This window comes from Hyperolius riggenbachi, chromosome 3, assembly GCF_040937935.1.
Source record: "Hyperolius riggenbachi isolate aHypRig1 chromosome 3, aHypRig1.pri, whole genome shotgun sequence".
NCBI lineage: Eukaryota > Metazoa > Chordata > Amphibia > Anura > Hyperoliidae > Hyperolius > Hyperolius riggenbachi.
The window spans coordinates 333,485,689-333,507,280 of record NC_090648.1 but is presented as its reverse complement, the minus strand read 5'-3'; the positions used below and the strand labels follow the sequence as shown (position 1 = coordinate 333,507,280).

General features: G+C 45.9%; 1 protein-coding gene across 1 annotated transcript; it reads left to right on the top strand.

The window, feature by feature from the left end:
- Window positions 1-12,837: 12,837 nt before the first annotated feature.
- AVPR1A (arginine vasopressin receptor 1A) lies at window positions 12,838-20,222 on the top strand. Its single transcript, XM_068272787.1, has 2 exons — window positions 12,838-13,968; window positions 19,163-20,222. The coding sequence occupies exons 1-2, from the start codon at window positions 13,002-13,004 to the stop codon at window positions 19,453-19,455; spliced, it is 1,260 nt and encodes a 419-aa protein (XP_068128888.1). The 5' UTR covers window positions 12,838-13,001; the 3' UTR covers window positions 19,456-20,222.
- The last annotated feature ends 1,370 nt before the right edge of the window (window positions 20,223-21,592 follow it).

Below are 21,592 nucleotides of genomic sequence, written 5' to 3'. Positions count from 1 at the left end.
AACTTAGGGGGTTCGTGTTCGCCTGCACCAGGCGAACTTTTGCGGAAGTTCGATTCGCCCCATAATGCACTATGAGGGTCAACTTTGACCCTCTGCATCACCGTCAGCAGACACATTGTAGCCATTTAGGCTACACTAAGCCCTGGAGCCCTACCCCCCCCCCCCCCCCCCCCTTATATAAGGCAGGGTCCGGCGGCCATTACTCACTCGTGTGCCTGCTAGAGAGAGGAAAGTGACAGCTGCTGCAGACTTTTTCTCCTAGGGACAGATTAGTTAGGTTCTAGGCTGCTTTGCTTGCTCCTGACTGATTATTATTGCTTTTAAAGCACCCATCAACAGCAACAGCTCTTCTCAGAGCTCATCCTGTACATGTTTTTTTTGTGTGTGTCAAACTGACACTTTTTGCTAATTGATAGTGTGTGTGCCACTGCCAGCAGCCCAGCACATTCAGTGACTACCTGTGTGTGTGACAGGGAGCTGCACATTGTACTACCCAGTACTGCATATACCCCAGTACCTGTTGTGTTTATTTAACCCACCTCATCACTGCATATACCTAGCTTTGTGTTGAGTGAACCCAGCTCACTGCATCTAACTACCTGTTGTGTTGAGTGAACCCACCTGGCCACCTCACTGCATCTAACTACCTGTTGTGTTAAGTGAGAACCCACCTCACTGCATCTTAAGTACCTTTACTGTTTAGTGAACCCAGCTCACTGCATCTTACTACCTGTTGTGTTGAGTGAGAACCCACCTCACTGCATCTTAAGTACCTTTACTGTTCAGTGAACCCAGCTCACTGCATCTTACTACCTGTTGTGTTGAGTGAGAACCCACCTCACTGCATCTTAAGTACCTTTACTGTTCAGTGAACCCAGCTCACTGCATCTAACTACCTGTTGTGTTGAGTGAACCCACCTCACTGCATATACCTAGCATCCCCCCGAGATGGACAAAATGGACAAACCAGGTAGAGGAAGAGGTAGAGGCAGACCCAGAGGAAGGCCACCAGGCACCGGCAGGTCTGTGGCTGTGCGAGGTGGTGTTGCTGTGATTTCGTGCTGACCTGGCCCAAAATACAGTGCTCAGAAGAAGGCACGTGCCATCACTTCCCAAATCGTGAGGAGGTGCTTGAGTATTTAACACAGAACACCTCATCTCCCGCAGCCACCAGTGCTACAACAAGCACTACATCCGCTGCATTTGACACTTCGCAGGAGTTATTTGGTGGTGGTGAGATCACTGATTCCCAGCCACTACTGCAACAACAACAAGAAGGCGCAGGTACACCACCTCATACGTCTGAGTTAGGTGGCGATAGTATGGACGTAACGTGTGTGGATGGGGATGATGGACTACCTGAAGTTGGTGCTGTTGAGGAGGTGTCTGAGGAAAGCGCAGCTGGCCAGGAGGATTATGATGACGACTATACGGATACCACATATGTTCCCGGTAGAGGAGATGACCAGGGGGACAGTTCAGAGGAGGAGTCAGAAAGGAGTAGGAGGAGACAACTCCATGATAGAAGCAGAGGGAGCTCGTCCTCAGAAACAGCTGGGGGCAGTGTCCGGCGCCATGTATCGCCAGCTATGGCCAGCCAGCCAACATGCCCTTCAACGTCAGCTGCTGATGCCACCGTAGCGCCATCACCCCAGGGGGGCTCAGCGGTTTGGAAATGTTTTCACGTGTGTGTCTCAGATCGGAGCAAAGCCATCTGTTGTCTCTGCCAGCAAAAATTGAGCCGTGGAAAGGCCAACTCTCACGTAGGGACAAGTGCCTTACGAAGGCACCTGGAGAGAAGGCACAAACAGCTATGGCAAGAACACCTGAGGAAAAGCAGTACCCCTCAAAAGACAAGCCACCCTCCTTCTCCTCTTCCTCCTTCAGGTGCATCGTCTTCATCCACTTTCTCCCTTGCACCTTCACAGCCACCCTCCTCCACACCGCCTCTTCCCTTCAGCGGTTCCTTCTCCTCTGCCCACAGCAGTACCCAGCTGTCCGTGAAGGAAGTATTTGAGCGTAAGAAGCAAATGTCTGCCAGTCACCCTCTTGCCCGGCGTCTGACAGCTGGAGTGGCGGAACTATTAGCTCGCCAGCTATTACCATACAAGCTGGTGGAGTCGGAGGCTTTCCGTAAGTTTGTGGCCATTGGTACACCGCAGTGGAAGATACCAGGCCGCAATTATTTTTCACAAAAGGCAATACCCAAACTGTACCGTGCAGTTGAGAGGCAAGCGGTTTCATCTCTGGCACACAGCGTTGGGTCAAGGGCCTACCTGACCACGGATGCCTGGTCTGCCAAGCACGGGCAGGGCCACTACATTACATACACAGCCCATTGGGTCAACCTGGTGACCGATGGCAGCAAGCAGGAAGTACGTGGCTGCGCAGCGGACTGATTTGTCACACCTCCACGGCTTGCAGGCAGGCCTCTAGCCACCTCCTCTCCACCTGCTACCACCGCTTCGCTGTCGTCATCCTCCTCCTCCTCCTTGGCTGGTGCCGCGATCTCCTCTCCAGCTACACAGCCCCAGCACCCCAGGGCCTATGCTGCATGCCAGGTACGACGGTGTCACGCAGTGTTAGACATGTCTTGCCTGAAAGCGGAGAGTCACACTGGAGCAGCTCTCCTGGCTGCTCTTAACAAACAGGTGGAGCAATGGCTGACCCCGCACAAGCTTGAGATCGGCGACGTGGTGTGTGACAACGGCAGCAATCTCATTGCTGCGTTGAAATTGGGAAAGCTGACACACATACCCTGCATGGCACATGTGCTGAATCTGGTCGTGCAAAGATTTGTGTCCAAGTACCCAGGCTTAGAAGACGTCCTGAAGCAGGCCAGGAAGTTGTGTGGGCATTTTAGGCGCTCTTACAAGGCCATGGCACGCTTTGCGGACATTCAGCGTAGAAACAACTTGCCGGTGAGACGCCTGATTTGCGATAGCCCGACTCGCTGGAATTCCACCCTGCTGATGTTCTCTCACCTGCTAGACCAGGAGAAAGCCGTCACCCAGTACCTGTATCATTACAGTACAAGGACACAATCTGGGAGGATGGGGATGTTGTAGCCCAACAACTGGACACTGATGCGAAATGCATGTGGGGTCATGGAGCCCTTTGAGGAGGTGACCAAACTGGTGAGATGCGATGAGGGCACAATCAGCAACTTGATCCCCTACGCCTACTTCCTGGAGCGTGCTGTGCGTAGAGTGGTGGATACAGCTGTGGAGGAGTGCGAACGAGAAGAGTTATGGCAGCAGGAGTCGTGGGAGCCATTTACACCCGAACCCAATGTTCCCACAACACCTGTGGCAGCACAGAGGGAGGAGGAGAAGGAGGAAGAAGAGGAGTCGTGTGGGGAAGGAGAGGAGTCAGACTCTGATGATGGTGATGATGAGGAAGGTGTTTCTGTGGAGGAGGAAGAGGCGGCGGAAGAACAACTGCGGCAGCCGTCACAGGGGGCTTCTGCAGCTCCACGTTCCCGTGGTATTGTTCGTGGCTGGGGGGAGGAAGAGGAGTTGCGTCCCGTCACTGAGGAAGAGCAAGAGGAGATGGAGAGTATGTCTGCATCCAGCTTTGTGCAGATGTCCTCTTTCATGTTGTCCAGCCTGTTGAGGGACCCCCGTATCAAAAAACTCAAGTCGAATGACCTGTACTGGGTGGCCACGCTACTAGACCCTCGGTACAGGCACAAAGTGGCGGACCTGTTAACAACTCAAAAGAAGGCGGAAAGGATGCAGCACTTGCAGAACAAGCTGTCGATGATGCTTTACAATGCGTTTAAGGGTGATGTGGCTGCACAACGCAATCAAGGTACCACTGGCAGTAACCCTCCTCCTCCCAGGTCCACGCAGGCAAGGACAGGACGCTCCAGCGATCTCAGGGTGATGTCGGACATGCGGACGTTCATTAGTCCAACTCCTCCCCATAGTCCTTCCGGATCCACCCTCCACCAACGCCTGGACCGGCAGGTAGCCGACTACCTGGCCTTGAGTGTGGATGTAGACACTGCGAAAAGCGACGATGAACCCTTGGACTACTGGTTGCGCAGGCTTGACCTGTGGCCAGAGCTGTCCCAATTTGCCATACAACTTCTCTCTTGCCCTGCCGCAAGCGTCCTGTCAGAAAGGACCTTCAGTGCAGCTGGAGGCATAGTTACTGAGAAGAGAAGTCGCCTAAGTCACGACAGTGTTCAGTACCTGACCTTTATCAAAATGAATGAGGAATGGTTCCCGGAGGGCTACTGCACGACTAAAGACTAAGTCAGTCCCCGCACACAGCATCTCTGCCTGCAGGCTGCTTGTCTTCTCCGCCACCACCAACAGGGTCCAGAACTCTAGGCGGATTCCTGAATTTTTAAGGCCGCTGCTAGCAGCGGCCGCTACACTAATTTTTCTGGTGCGTGTACATGCCTGCCTAATTTTTCTGGCTGCACTGCGGGCAACAATAAAACAAAAGGCATGTACATGTGCCTTCGTGATCATTACCTTGCCGCGGTGAAGGGGCTTGCGTATCACAATGAAGCAATGACCGCCGGCTATTTGAGTGTCTCGGGTGGGGGTGGCACACAAAAGATAATAAGGTCGTTGCTTCATTGTGGTCAGACCAAATTTGATCAGCTGGACAGTCACTGTTGTTCTATCATTGAGCTACCACAGCCCGGCGACCATATGGGCTTGAAAAACGCCACGGCCTACACTCTGGCCACGGTGCGCACCACTCCAGCACGGCCATCACTACGCAAACAGCTGTTTGCGGTGCGTTACACAGTGAGTTTGGTGTGTCAGTGTGAAGCAGAACTCTAATTACACTCCCTGATTGATGTATACCCATGCAAGATGTTTGAAAGCATGTTAGGCCTGCAATTTAGCATTCAATGTGATTTCTGCCCTTAAAACGCTGCTTTGCGTCAAATCCAGATTTTTCCACAGGACTTTGGGCATGTATCCCACTCCGCCATGCCCCCCTCCATGCCCCCCTTGAAACATCTTTTCCATCACTTTTGTGGCCAGCATAATTTTTTCTATTTTTCAAAGTTCGCCTCCTTATTGAAGTCTATTGCGGTTCGCGAACTTTTCCTCGAACCGAACCTTCCGCGAAGGTTCACGAACGGCGTTCGTGAATCGAAAATCGGAGGTTCGCGACATCTCTTGTGGTCCTTTAAAACATTCAGAAGCAAATTAGTACAAGGAGAGAATGAGGGAATCTAACAGCAGAAATGTTTGTTGTGCAACATAAGAAATGCTTGGTGTGGTTTGCCTTCTTAAAACAGAAGGTACTTGCGATAATTCAGCTTTTAGTAAACATTATTATTTATTTATAAAGCGCCAACATATTCTGTGGCGCTGTAAAATGTAAGAAAACAAACAATGGATACATAATGATACAGACAATGATATACATCAAATATGAACACTGGTACAAAATACAGAACCAGTGATTACAATGGCAAATTTAACATGATGACTAAAATGTATAAATGTATAACAGAGTGCAAGCAATTAAAATAACATTCCATGACACAAAAGGGTGAGAGCCCTGCCCTTGCAAACTTACAATCTAAAGGACTGGGGTGGAAACAAGGCAGCCCATATGTGGTTACCCACAATGCACCACTACTGAATATGCAAATTATCTCTTTATGCCCTTGTAGCCAGGCTTGCATCCAGAACTGCTGGTGTATAGCAAGACTATAGCTTTAAATTTAACAGAGCCACATTAACTTCACATGCAGGCAGCCTGTTTCAAACAACTTAAGGAACAGAGGGATGTGAAGATGGGAACCATGGCTGCCATAATACATATGAATTTCATTTCCTGCTAAGTAGATACTTATAGTGCATTTCAACTTTTATTAAAACATTCACTATGATATATCAATGCTGCACAGGTCTATAATTTAAATGCAATTTAAATTTGCAAAAATAATAAAATGCACAAATTGCCTATTTTACAAAGAATGTATTCACAAGAGTCAGACTGCCTAGAAATTCCCATTTGTAACACACAGACCCGTGACAAGGTTCTCCAGCACCCGAGGCAGGGATTTCAAAGTGGGCCCCATCGCAAATTGTGCCCCCCCCCCCCCCCCATATGCAGTCATGAGCGGAGCATGCTGGGGAAGTTACCCACCTCTTGTTGCCAGGACATCTCTTCATCTGCATCCCCTGTCTGTCTACAGTGGCGTCACATACTGAGGGATGCCACTGGAGGAGTCATAGCGAGGGGACACTGATTAGAGATGTCGCAAACCTCCGATTTTAGGTTCGCGAACCTCCGCGAAAGGTTAGGTTCGCGAAAAAGTTTGCGAACCGCAATAGACTTCAATGGGGAGGCGAACTTTGAAAATTTAAAAAAATTCTACCGGCTGGAAAAATTATAGAAAACATGTTTCAAGAGCTCTAATACCTGGAGGCACATCTGATTGAGTGAAATACACATCACTGCTGGAGGACCCGCCCTCCTCCAAGCAAGGTCCTTATACCATTTGACTCAGTTGTCTGTCTACACTAATTAGTTATGGGACAGCTGCTACACACTCTGCTAGGGAGATTTTAATTAGCCTCTTGTAGGTCCCCACCTCCCTCCTCCTTCTACCCTTCTACCAGAGGGAGGAGGGTCTCATCTGCCAGGGAATTATACTATTTCAAAAAACAGTTTACATCATACCATGGCTGGGAATCGAACCTAGATCTCACTGTATGGTGGGCAAGTCACCCTAACCACTGTACCACTACAGTAGAAACTGAAGCTGGCCTAAAATTTACCATTTATGCTCAATGCAATAGAAACATTAGGTTGCTTAAAGGGAACCTTAACTGAGAGTGATATGGATGTTTCCTGTAAACAATACCAGCAGTTGCCTGGCAGTCCAGCTGATCTTTGTGACTGCAATAGTGGCTGAATCACACCCTGAAACAAGCATGCAGCTAATCCAGTCTGACTTCAGTCAGAGCACCTGATCTGCATGCTTGTTCAGGGGCTGTGGCTAAAAGTATTAGAGACACAGGATCAGCAGGCGCTTCAGGCAACTGGTATTATTTTAAAAGGAAAAATCCATATCCTTCTCTGTTTAGGTTCCCTTTAAGGATTTGTAGCATAAAAGCCAACTCACATTGGCTGGGATTTGAACCTGGGTCTCACTGTGTGGTGGGCAAGCACCCTAACCACTGTACCACAACAGTAGTAACTGAAGCTGGCCTAAAATTTACCATTTATGCTCAATACAAGAGAAAAAGTAGACAAGACAAATAACATTTATATCACAGTTTTCTCCTGGCGGACTCAAAGCACCAGAGCTGCAGCCACTAGGGCATGCTCTATAGGCAGTAGTAGTGTTAGGAAGACTTGCCTAAGGTCTCCTACTGAATAGGTGCTGGCTTACTGAACAGACAGAACTGAGATTTGAACTCTGGTCTCCTGTGTCAGAGGCAGAGCCCTTAACCATTACACCATGCAGCCACTGCTTACGGATATGTAGCCAGACATGGCCTTGTCTTTTGTGTTCAAAAGTTGTCCAAAGAGAACCCCAGATAGCCAGGTAGATTCGTCTCTCTCTCTCACCAACACTACATGCTGAAGCCAGCCTAGCATGTACCATTTATGCTCAATCTATTTATGCTCAAAAATACAATTCCGCGGAAAGCGGTGACCTTCCCTACTAGAGATAGAGAGAGAGAGAGAGAGAGAGAGAGAGATGAATCTACCTGGCTAGCTGGGGTTCTCTTTGGACAACTGTTAAACACAAAAGACAAGGCCATGGGCCTGATTCACAAAGCGGTGCAAACTTTTTCACGGACTTTTGCAAATTGCGCGCGCAAAAGTCTGCGATCGCGCGAATCGCGGCAAATTGCGCGCGCAAAAGTCCGCAAAAAAGTTTGCACCGCTTTGTGAATCAGGCCCCATGTCTGGCTACATATCCGTAAGCAGTGGCTGCATGGTGTAATGGTTAGGGGCTCTGCTTCTGACACAGGAGACCAGAGTTCAAATCTCAGCTCTGTCTGTTCAGTAAGCCAGCACCTATTCAGTAGGAGACCTTAGGCAAGTCTTCCTAACACTGCTATCTTGTCTAATTTTTCTCTTGACAACTGTTTAACACAAAAGACAAGGCCATGTCTGGCTACATATCTGTAAGCAGTGGCTGCATGGTGTAATGGTTAAGGGCTCTGTCTCTGACATAGGAGACCAGAGTTCAAATCTCAGCTCTGTCTGTTCAGTAAGCCAGCACCTATTCAGTAGGAGACCTTAGGCAAGTCTTCCTAACACTACTACTGCCTATAGAGCATGCCCTAGTGGCTGCAGCTCTGGTGCTTTAAGTCCGCCAGGAGAAAAGTGTGATATAAATGTTATTTGTCTTGTCTACTTTTTCTCTTGTATTGAGCATAAATGGTAAATGCTAGGCCAGCTTCAGTTTGTACAGTGGTTAGGGTGCTTGCCCACCACACAGTGAGACCCAGGTTCAAATCCCAGCCAATGTGAGTTGGCTTTTATGCTACAAATCCTTAAAGGGAACCTAAACGGAGAAGGATATGGATTTTTCCTTTTAAAATAATACCAGTTGCCTGAATCGCCTGCTGATCCTGTGTCTCTAATACTTTTAGCCACAGCCCCTGAACAAGCATGCAGATCAGGTGCTCTGACTGAAGTCAGACTGGATTAGCTGCATGCTTGTTTCAGGATGTGATTCAGCCACTATTGCAGTCACAAAGATCAGCTGGACTGCCAGGCAACTGGTATTGTTTACAGGAAACATCCATATCACTCTCAGTTAAGGTTCCCTTTAAGCAACCTATTGTTTCTATTGCATTGAGCATAAATGGTAAATTTTAGGCCAGCTTCAGTTACTACTGTAGTGGTACAGTGGTTAGGGTGACTTGCCCACCACACAGTGAGATCTAGGTTCGATTCCCAGCCATGGTATGATGTAAACTGGTTTTTGAAATAGTATAATTCCCTGGCAGATGAGACCCTCCTCCCTCCGGTAGGAGGGAGGAGGGAATAGGTAGAAGGGGGGGGACTCACAAGAGGCTAATTAAAATCTCCCTAGCAGAGTGTGTAGCAGCTGTCCCATAACTAATTAGTGTAGGCAGACAACTGAGTCAAATGGTATAAGGACCTTGCTTGGAGGAGGGAGGGTGGACGGGCCTCCAGCAGGGAGAGAAGTGTGTTTGGCAATAATGTGTCTGCTGACAGTGATATGGAGGGTCAAAGTTTTGCTCAATAGAGCATTAAGGGGCGAATCGAACTTCCGCAAAAGTTCGCCTGATGCAGGCGAACGCGAACCCCCAAAGTTCGCCTAGAACCGTTCGCGACATCTCTAACTGTGATGTGGCTGAAGAGAGATCCCAGGGTTGAGAGGTGAGTAACTTCTCCGACACTCTGATCTCTCTTGCGCAACTCTACCATAACAGGGGGCACAGGCTGAACAGCCATCACTAGGGAGAATTTGTGCTAGGCCTGCCCCTCATGGCTCATGTTGGTGAGGACAGACTGGCACCTCCAAAATGCCTCCCACCCCATCACATTAAAAAGTACCTGAGATGGGCAGGAGAAAAAAAAATTATACATACCTGGGGCTTCCTCTTGCCCTCTCCAGGCTGATCTCTCCCTCGCTGTCCTCCTGCGCGGTATGGATCTTCAGCACTTTGTCTCAGTAAGTCCTCCAGTCACGCGCAGTCTGGTGGTGCATGCTCCCCCGTCACACTCCCATCAGTAGTACTGCACAACAGCAGAATGCTCTCGGGAATGGGAGCATGATGGTGGCACGCATGCAGCCAGGCCAGAGCGAATTGCCGAAGATCCAGATGGCGCAGGAAGACAACAGCCTGGAGGGGGCTGGAGGAACCCCCAAGTATGTATAATTGATTTATTTTTAGTTATTTCAGGTTTTCTTTAGTGACTAGATGTCTCCTCAGTACTGAAGTGCTCTCAATTTAACCAACTCCCATACAATTTGTATGCGATGTATGCGTGAGGTAGGGGGAGGTGTTAGATTAAGGGCACCGTGCACTATTGAGGGCACATTTAGTCATCGTGATGTGATGGGGAAGCTCAACAATGAGTATTAGGAGGGCTTGTCTATCACGGGGGGGGGGGGGGGGGGGGGCTGACGATAGGCAGGCAGTATCCATCTTAAAGGGAACCTTAACTGAGAAGAATATGGATGTTTCCTTTTAACCAATACTAGTGGCCTGGCTGTCCTGCTGATCTCTTTGGCTGCAGTAGTGGCTGAATCACACACCTGAAACAAGCATGCAACTGATCCAGTCTGACTTCAGGCAGAGCACCTGATCTGCATGCTTGTTCAGGGGCTGTGGCTAAGAGTATTAGAGATACAAGATCAGCAGGAGAGTCAGGCAACTGGTATTATTTTAAACGGAAAAAAAATATCCTTCTCAGTTTAGGTTCCTTTTAAGCTATCCCATTTTAGTTAGGAAGTGTCCCCTTTAGATTGTCATTGTCCCTGTTAGGCCTAAAGTGCCCCCTTTAGTTATGCAGTATCGCTGCTAGGTGGTCAGTGTCCCGCTCTTAGGTAGGCAGTAGCCCCCTTTAGATAGGCAGATGCCTCTTCTAGTTAGGCAGCATCCCTCATGAAAAGGCAGTGTTTCTTCTAAATCTGCAAAAATAATTACACAGAGGCCCCTCTTTAAACACATGTCAGTAAAACTCAATTCATAAAGCCTACAACATGCGGTAAAGCCACAAAAGAATACTTTGAAATGGTGAAAAGAGTGCAGAGTCTGTGCGAGGAGACTGTGCTGGGAGCTGTGACTCATAAGCAGAAGGAGTGAGAGCTGCGACTGACAGGAGCAGGAAGCCAATAGAATCAACCCAGCCTGTCTTCTACAAGTCTGGATGATGGAATCTAATAGGACCCGCAGCCTTCTCAGGCGGGACAAGCTTTTAACCCCCCACCCCCAGGCAGCAGCAGAGCGAGAGGCTTCCCCTGAATATCTTAGGCTGTTTGGCTGTTTAACCTCTTGTAGATGTGGAATGTTAGAAGATGTGTAGGAGCTAGTGCGGAAAATACCCTAAGCATTAGTAAAGTTTCTTGGAAGTTAATCTGAGCTGAGGCAATTAAATAGAATGTTACGAAAGAGAAATAGACATATTCAGAGCAGATTAAGAGCGCGCAGAGGTAGTATAACAAACATGTACATCTAAAGGGATGTCGGGATGCCTCTTACTATTGTAATGCCCTCACTGCATGGAAGAGCATGTAACAAAACAGAGACACTCCACTCTCTTCTGCTGTTACAAACAGATGTTTTGTCAATGGGCTTTGGTAATTTACCAAACTTCTACCGCACTTATGAAAATTTGTATGAATTAGCACACAAAAGTCTAGAATACTGAATCCAGTATTTTCTCAACCTGATTTTTTTTCACACAGTCTTTTATGAATAGACCCCAATGTGTTAGAATAAAAAAATTTCCAAGCGAAGCGAGGACCGAGCCCGCAGCCCAGCAAGCAACGCAAGCAAGCAAGGGGACAATGATTCCAGTAAAGCAGGGAATCTCACTTTAAAAGGAATGAACACCCCCTTATTCAACACCTGCTAACTCAGGAATGGTGCATCACAGGGGAGCATAGTGCAAATCCAAGGCAAGACTTTTGGCTTTCAGCAATATGTCGCTTTCCAAAGGGTACTAAATAAGCAGACAGCGAAACTTAGTAGAGGTAATGTGTAAGTACCGCTTTTGTTTATCTTAGTTTTATTCTGTTTTGTTTGGGGGTTTTTTTCTTTGCTTCAGTTATGACATTTCATCTAGGTTCTGAGTAGCATGGACTTGGTAACTTTTACTGTGGTACCAAGATATTACAAAGTATAAATGTAAACTTATGTACCACTTCTTGAAAATCTACCCTGCTACTGAAATATTACATTGTATCAACTTTCTATGCTACGTTTTCTATGTACTGTATGTGATGTGTTGTTCATCCTGGCTGTTACACAAGGGTTGTGCTTGTGTCTATTTTTTATTCTGTTCCATTCGGTTTGGATATTTCAGGTATTATAACATTTCCTGCCTTAAATTCTTCTGTGATCTGTTTCTCAAGATGCTGTGGAACTCATAACTTACAGTGCATATACATATAACAATAAATATATTGTGTTAACAGCGTAACAGTATGTTATACAATCATTTAAACACAAATATGAAGTGCCGCTAACAATTGAAGGGTTGAAGGGGTACTTGAGATGATTGCAACAGGCAGTAGTTGTAGCAATTGTAGCAGGTGGTACTTTGAAAACATCCTCTTTCATAAAGTGCTACATGCAGTGATAATGTTGAGAAACTGATCTACAGAACGTCAGATATCTAAAGTCAATGTACCCACTGTTGCAAATGTCATTGCAGTTTGAAGGCTAAGCATAGGAGTGAATGCAAAAGGCTGTACACAGCAAAGCAATCTTCAAATTCAACTTGTAAATTTACTACAGAAAAAAAAGGCAGAATATACGGATCCGTTATATGATATGCAGCAGTGTCACAGAAGTCTTCTTTGCGGAACACCAGCCTGGAATTTTAAATGCAACAATGTTCACAAGTAGAATCTAGACGTTTATATGCAGTATGTATAAAATATATAATAATACACAAAAGCACATCGTTTTAGCAGGAAAATAGTTAAAATCCGATCATATATTTCCCCTTTACTCTCACAAGACCCAAGAATAGGTCACAGATTACACAGGAGGATTGAATACATTGAACTACTCTGTTTACATTGCCGCACATTGGACTAGGCAGAAGCATAAAACGTAGTCAGGAGTGGCATGACGCCAGCCAGTGACTTGTCATAACAGAAATCTCAGCCCCTTTATAAGAAGAAGCAGGGGGGAGTTACACATGTTGTCAGTGCTCTTACTGCTGGATGTGTTTCTCCTCTGAGTCTAGCTGGGCTGTTCTGCTCTTCAGGATACAAGAAAGGGATACACAGAAATCCTCCTTGTGCAGATCGACGTCTTCTCAACCATTGACCACAAAGAAGCACTATGAGCATCTCAGAGTTGCAATACTCAGGAACGGAAATAAGTTTAGGAAACAAGAGCACTTTAAGAAATGCAACTTCTACTATCCCTTCAGCGTTCCCTACTCTTCTGCCTACTGCCAGCGCTACCACGAGATCTGGGAACACCACAGACCTCCTGTCTAGGGATGAGGAGCTGGCTAAGATAGAGATAGCTGTGCTTGCAGTTATATTTGTAGCTGCTGTGTTAGGCAACTGTAGCGTCATACTAGGTCTGTACAAGTCCAAGAAGAAGATGTCTAGAATGCACCTGTTCATAAAGCACTTGAGTCTGGCTGATCTCGTGGTGGCTTTTTTCCAGGTTCTCCCACAGCTGTGCTGGGACATAACTTACCGCTTCTATGGCCCTGACGTCTTGTGTCGCATAGTGAAGCATCTTCAAGTGTTCGGGATGTTTGCCTCAACGTACATGCTCGTTGTAATGACTGCCGATCGCTATATAGCTATTTGCCATCCCTTGAAGACTCTCCAGCAGCCAACAAAGAGGTCCTATATTATGATCAGTGGAGCATGGATCAGCAGCTTCATCCTTAGCACCCCTCAGTATGGCATCTTCCAGCTGAAGGACCTGGGGGACGGCGTGTTTGACTGCTGGGCAGACTTCATCATGCCCAATGGACTAAAAGCCTATGTCACATGGATTACTATAAGCATATTTGTTGTGCCAGTGGCCATCCTGCTGACTTGCTATGGCTTTATCTGCTACAATATCTGGAAGAACATCAAATGCAAGACCAAGAAAGAAGAACCTGAAAGTAAGAGAAGCAATGGACTACTTTCCACATCTGTCAGCAGTGTGAGGACCATCTCCAGAGCCAAGATCAGGACAGCGAAGATGACCTTCGTGATTGTGTCAGCCTATATCATCTGCTGGACTCCCTACTTCACCATCCAGATTTGGTCGGTCTATGCAGAGAATACGCATTGGATAGGTAAGGTAGAAATGTGTGTGTATTTTGCGCTTCATTACACTAGTGCTCTATTTAAAATTAGATAGATCTGGCCAGTTAAATTATTGAACAGAAACACTATCTTTTGTGTTACATTATTGAAATAATTTGTCATATTATCAGGAAATTTGGGCATGTTAGCCACTGCAGAAGTTTGGGCACCCTATAGGCACCAATGTTTATAGCCCGTGTGGCTATAAATGGAAATGTGGGTGCCAGAGACGTTTAGAACCGCAATAGACATGGGCACCATAGAGAGCCTAGACTTCCACGGTGCCTGATATTTTTTGTAATACGGTGAAGGGAGCATGGATGTCACCAGGTTGGTGTGTGGGGAGGGTCACGCATCATGGGAGGAGGGTTGGTTAATTTTTGGCATTGGTGGATGGGGTAGTTAGGGTTAATTAGGCTTCAATGGGGGTTCAGTTAAGGTTGGGCATCGACGGGGAGTTGGATAGGGTTATGCATTTGTGGAGTGAGGGTTCATGTGAGAATAGCGTTAGGTTTAGCTGTAGTAAAATGTACCAATATTTTACTATGGGAATTATCATTAATTCGTTACTCAGTGACTTTGTTTTCATTTAAGAAAAACATGCATTTCTGTTAATTCCAAGTAATCTGCTGCACCCAATTTTTGATAGTTTGATAAGTTTTGAACAATTTCAACTGGATTAGTCAGTTTGAAAAGATTAATTGATATTTATGAGATTTTACCAAGCTGCATTTCTGACAAATATTAATCAAAATGATTCATTTGTGCCTGTCTGTTGTGTTGCTTTTATTAAAATGTACCTGAGACGGGGGATATAAAACATTTATACTTACCTGGGGCTTCACCCAGCCGCCCTCCAACCTGATTGCTAGAACGTCGCTGTCCTCCAATGCCTGCAGTCTCCGCAGCTGGCCCGATAAGTCATCCAATCGGCACAGGCGCAGTTGGGCTGTGCTCGCTCTCCTGTCTCATTCTGTATCTGTCTGTGCAATACTTCTGTGCAGGCGCAGAACGCTCCCAGCCACAGTAGCATGACGGGGGAGCGCTCACAGCCCAACTGCGCCTGCGCAGTATGCCCCGGACCAGAGGAATTTCTGGGGCAATTTGCAGAGGATGCAGGCAGCGGAGGACAGCAGTGTGGGAGCAATCAGATCAGAGGGGGCTGGAGGAAGCTCTAGGTATGTATACATATATCCCCCCATCTCAGATTTACTTTAACCAGTTCAGGACCATAGGCTTGCACCCGCCTAGTGACCAGGCTATTTTTTACAATTTAGTGCTCTGAAGCTTTAATAGCTTGCTGCAGCCATATCACTTAGCAGGCAAGTGAACACCCCCCCCCCCCCCCCCATTTCTGCCCACCAACAGAGCTTTCTGTTGGTAGGCTCTGATCTCTGGTGTCATGTTTGTTTATTTTTTTTATTTGTGTTTCTTAATACATTTTTTTTATTTTCAGTACTCCCCTCCCTCCCCCGACCAGCCAATCAGGGTGAGCCTCTGTCATAGCCTATGAGTGGGGATCGTGATCGGAGCCTCTCTAGGGGACAGCTAAGTGACACAGATGTCCCTACTACAGCGTTGCATTAGATCGCAGAGCTGTACAATGTAAATAGATGGCGGTTTTGCGGTGGCAGACTGTTGACGGAGTGGAGCTCTGTCATTCAAGCAGGTATGTGCGCGCATCAGCGTGCGATCCCTGCTAATCTCTGCCCACCGCCTTTGATGCCTTTCTGCAATAGGCAGTCCTTTGGTTGCCACCTTCCAGACGCATATCGGCGTTAGGCGGTCGGGAATCGGTTAAAGCCCAATACTCACCTGAAGATGGATTGGGGAACCTCATAGCAATGCCTCTCAGTGAACGAGACATCCCGATCCATCTTCCTACTTGCAGGAACATGCAGCATCACACGACGGCATGCAATGACTGCAAATGTGAGGTCTTAAAGATCCGATCTGTCATGATGGTCGTTATTGCTGCACATTGCCAAACATTGTTTGTGTAATCTCACACCTGTACCCACGTCACGAGATCATGGAAATCATCGCAAAAAAAATGGTCAGAAAAATCGCCAAGAAAATCGTTTGGGTATGGGCCTTTACTGCTAGACTTCCTAAGTACTGCTGCTTTTAATTGTCTTAATATGCTTGCTTGGTTTCCCCCAGGAAAAAGGGCTTTCAATGACATCTGATAAAGTACAAACATCTGTTGTAGAACTACAAGTTCCAGAGTGCTCATCCCTGCTCTCATTTTCATATTGATCTTTGTGAGCTTGCTTGCCCATTTGATGAACTTTGAATTGTAATAAATGAATGTTTCAGCGGCTGCAACATTTCATTAGAATAAACCACATAATTGTATTGTTCTTGGCAAGATTAGAGTCAGCTATTGCACAAGATTTGCTCAATATGTCTGACAGTTTCAGTAAATAATAAATCATTTTTAAGATGTGTAGACACACACACAATTTAACGGTAGTTTATGTCACCCACCAGAATCAAAGTGAATCCTGAGGGTAACACTGTGGGGCCCCATTGTCATCGTTTTACAGTCTCCCAAAGTTTGGGCTCAAATACAAAAGTGCAAATAACTAAAGACAATTAAATCTATTTAAAGGGACACTTAAGACTGAAAAAAATTTGAGTATTACTCACCTGGGGCTTCTACCAGCCCCCCGCAGCCATCCTGTGCCTACGCAGTCTCGTTCGGAGCCTCCTGTCCCGGCAGCTACTTTCACTTTCAGCGACAGGCCTGGCCACGCGTCTGCTTTTTCGCGTTCCTGTCCACAATAGCGTCCTCTATGCTGCTATTGCCACCAGGAATGCGAAGAAGCAGATGCGTGGCCAGGCCTGTTGGGTCTGTCACCGAAAGTGAAAGTAACTGCCGGAAGGGGACAGGAGGATCCGAGCGAGTCTGCGTAGGCACAGGATGGCTGCAGGGGGCTGGTAGAAGCCCCAGGTAAGTAAAGAGGAGCTGCCAGCCATATCTTCTCAGAAAAAAGAAAAATGCATATAAGTAGATAAATACTTGCTCTACTTACATAACATATGTATTGCACTCTCCACATTTTGATTTTAGTGATTTTTCTATAGTAAAAAAAGAGAAAATACTTCTTAGAATTTTCCATTTTGACTCTGTCTATCTTGAAGCCAATCCTGAAATAATTTCCTATGTTAGGGCCTATTCACACTTGAAAGTGCAAAACGCCGGTGCTTACCGCCAGTGTTTTGCGTGAGTTTTTTTTTTCTGCTGAAAAATCACTGAACACTGCGGCTATTTTTCTGCAATCGCGTTTTGCGCTTCTATAGCATTGAAACGCGATTGCCGGGAAATCGTCTGAAAATGGTGCAGGCGACGTGTTTGCATTTTGTGATTTTGGGTGATTTGCGGCGATTAGCGCAAATCACCCAAGTAAGAACGGGCCCATAGGGTTTATTTACACTAGCGCTATCAAAAGCACTACCGTTTGAGCGTTTTGCTGAAATCGCCGGCAAAACGCTCAAGTGTGAATAGGCCCTTACGCTATATATGTATCATTGTAGGAGGGGAAAAGGGAATGAAAGAGGCTTCAGCCAATCAGGTTGCATTAGTTATGTCTGAGGGGAAAGTAAAGAAGAAAAAAAGAAAACCCAGCATGCCTTGCAACTTCCTTTGTGCGGCAGTTGTACCAAATAAAAGCCAGGGAAACTGGGGATTCTGGGAATGATGTTTTATGGAGAAGAAAAGTAAGAGTGATTTTTAGCTTTTGGATTGCCTGGTTATCATCCCGATTACTTGTTTACCAGATATAAATAAAGAATTGTTTTAAAATATATGATAGGTATTTAGCAATCACCAAAGAAGTAGGACAATTTACTACCTTGTTGATTAGATGTCATTTTGATTTAAAAGTGAAAAAGCAATTTTGCAAAAATAACAGTAGTGTGAAATCTTATAATTTCTAAAAGGCGCCCTTGCCCCACACGACTTCTATTTAAAGAGTAACTGTTAGGCATTATATGTGAAATCAATTTTCTATATTAGTCTATTACATAGACAAAAAGGATGCTAAAAAGGCAATGCAACTAGTTAAAATCATTCTTACTTTTTTCCCTAAGAGGTTTTTCTCTCCCCATGCCTGCAAAGCCGCAGAACAGAAAGCCGCAGAACAGAAATGACAGGCAGGCTGATTGGCTAAAGCCTCTGTCAATCACCTCTCTGCTCTGTGATTGGCCGCCTGCTCTCCCCTTGTCTGCGGCGGTTGTAGCCGCTGTAAGAGCGCACGGAGGGGGGCCAGAGGCTATCTCCTGTCACTGTCCTCTGCCCCCCTTCTTCAGTGTGATGTCCGCGCCCCCCCTCTGCCCTTCTGCTGCCCGCCGCCGCATTATCCTTCTTCCCCGCACAGAACTTTGGGGAAGGATAAAGGCAGCGCACAGACTCCAGGAATAATGTTCCCAGGCGCTGCAGTTCCCCCCATACTCTCTGCACTGCCGCCGGTGGTAGTGCAGAGAGTATAGAGGGGAACTGCAGCGCTTGGATCTATTGTTAGGTGAGTCTTTGCTGTCTGCAGCTTTTCCTCCCCGCTGTGCTGAGGATAAGTGCGGGGAGGAGGGGAGTGCGGGGGGGGGGGGGGAATATACCCGGAAGATGGCCCCTGCCATGAAGAGAATGTCCCTTTATTTATAATCTAAAATTATATTGATGGAAACCGAGGACAGTGCAATACATCTGTTATGTAAGTAGAGGAAGTATTTATCTACTTACATACGTATTTTCTTTGGGGGGCATGTTATTGCTAATAGTGCCTCTTTAAGGTTACTTGTTTGTACTGACCTGAGGAAGTGGGCTGAGACCCGCGAAATGCATTGTCTACAATTAATCACTTGATAATTAACCACTTTATAATAATACCATACAGTAATTATACTCAGACCCATTAGTAGAGAATCTGGGCGCCTCCCCAAACCTTTTTAACAATTAATAATAAAATAATGAAAGACATTGCAAAGCCAACAACGTTAGTGCATTTGATCGACACTTGGGTACATTGCTGAATCTCGTAACTGGCACTAGAAATGTATTCTAAGTTTAGCCTGTAATGCTATTATTCTACCTTAAGTGCATAAAAAGGTAGCCTGAAAAATAATGCTAGAAAAGGTAATTCAACTCTACATACAGTACTGAAATTTGTTTTCTTTTTTTTTTAGAAAATGAGAACATAGCAGTCACTTTGTCTGCGTTGTTAGCCAGCCTAAACAGCTGCTGCAATCCCTGGATTTACATGTTCTTTAGTGGGCACCTACTGCAAGATTTCATCCTCAGCTTCCTGTGCTGCAGCAGGTTAAAGCACAACGGGAACAAGGAGGATTCGGACAGCAGTACAAGAAGGCAGACATCATTTACCAGGATCCAAACACGAAGCCCAACACACAGTACTGACACCTGGAAAGAGTCCCCCAAATCATCAAAATCAATTAAATTCATTCCTTTACAAACCTGACAAATGGAGACAGGTGTGTCTGTCTAATTTGGATCAAAGTTCATGACTTAAAGCACTTTAGATGCACAGGTTGTAAATATGCAGCAAATTGTGACCTACGTTAACTGCTTCCGGACCGAGTTGGTTGAAATCTATGTCCTGCATGTGGCTGGCTGCGCAGCTCTGACAAGACATCGATTTCAACAATTGACGTCACACGGTCCCGCCACTTCCACCAATAGCACCGCTCAGCCGCGCCGAAATCCACTCGAGCCCTGTGAGCCCATGAGGTGGCGTTTTCATTGGCTCCTGACCCTGTCATCACTGTAAGCCAACCCAATTGGCTTACATTGATTGACAGCATCAGGAGACAATGAAAGCTGCTCTTGACCAGCGCACAGCACTCTGCCATCATAGAGACAGCAGAGAGAGGGACCTGTGGTGATGGGCGTGCAGCGTCACCGATGAGAGTGGCGGGGCCACGCGGAGATTCGTCGGTGAGCGCCATTTTACACCGCTTTGCTTCACTGGCAGTCTCTGGTCCTTAAGGGGCCAGAGACTGCTGGTACGGAACAGGTTAAGAAAATGAACAAGAAAACAATATATTTTAAGTAAAAATAAAAGTATTATTTTGTGTACTGTGGCTAAGATATTGCATATGAATCTTGTAAATATATGCTATTTGTTCAGCAACTATACTGAAACAAAACCCATCTACCGTTCATGTGATATGTTATACACTGTCTCCATAATTAATAATATGTGAAGTAAAATTCATTGACCCTTTTGTGTTTGTGTGATATTTCTTGAGATTTGATGTACGCTAAGATACAGTAATGAATTGCATATTGTCTATGTCAGTGGTTATCAGAATATGTGGTGTATGATGTTAAAACGTGTTATTGGAAACACATCCTCTTATCGTATAAAAAGATCTACAAAATAGATTGGATTTTTTAGAAAGGTATAAAAAAGGTGGGGTTTTTTGAAAGGTACATTTATTATTTTTACAAAATGGTACATACAGTACATACATACATCCATGCATATACAGTAATTATTAGGGTTAGCCCTACTAGTTTTGTTCCACTTCCAGGCTCATCAGAGCTTCAAGTCTGGAAGTGATGAAGAAACGAATTGGGCGGAGTCACTACATGAGGTCTTAGGGCACTGTACAGCGCAGAGTTCAGGAGGCAGAGACTGACTAGCCAGTGGGACGCCGTGTTTGGTGAGGTCTAGGAATCCCGGGAGATGCCTGCCTGTTGCCCATAGAAGTGTGATGCAGTGTGATATGCTTATAAATAAGAGTTTTGATGTAAGCATGGTTTTACTGGAGCAGTGATTACATTTTGGAAGATTTTAACCACTTGCCGTCCCCCGAGATCAGTATCTACTTCCCTGCAAAACACCACTACAGCTTGCAGGGGCGTATATACTTATCTATTGCCGCCACGCACTCCCGCTTCCTCCTGCGCATGTTCTCAGCACCGATTATTAGAGGGGAGATCAATTAATGGGTACGCAGTTTCCATTAATTGATCTAAGTCCCAGTTTCAATGATCTCTGGCATCAGTGAGATGGTGATTGTAAAAAAGGAAGTTACACTTACACGCATTACTTCCTGTTCGCGTACTAACAATACCCTTAGGAGGCTAATGAGTGAGGACATCTTGTGCCCAAATAGTACAATTATGTTTAAATACATTTTTTTTTTAATAAATACACCGACATATAACATTACAATGAACCCCTTACCTCCTCCAGTCTCCCATCGTTACCCCCCAAAAAACATTTGCATATTAAAAAAATGACCATTAAGAAAAAAATACATAAATAGTTACCTTAGGGACTGAACTTTTTTAATATGCATGTCAAGAGGGTATTAACAGTATGTTACTAATTGCTGCTCGGATACCCCTTTTCAAAATCCGGATCCGATTCGGATCCGGATACCCCGATATCCGATCCGGGTCGGATATCCGAGTTCATAATTTTCCAATCCGAATCAGATATCTGACCTCAGTATCCGGCGATTCGGATATCCGGATAGAAAACCGGAAGTGTCCTTTAAATTGCTTTAAAAACATTTTTAAGGGTATATGAGGCATGTAGCATCATTATTTTGTAAAGGAGAACACGAATTGATGATGTGGGGACT

What these genes read in the sequence shown, in the direction of transcription:
- AVPR1A (XM_068272787.1), top strand. Translation starts at nt 13,002, where the DNA reads ATGAGCATCTCAGAGTTGCAATACTCAGGAACGGAAATAAGTTTAGGA. An exon ending in AGAGAATACGCATTGGATAG is followed by an intron (nt 13,969 to 19,162) that starts GTAAGGTAGAAA and finishes TTTTTTTTTTAG; the next exon opens with AAAATGAGAACATAGCAGTC.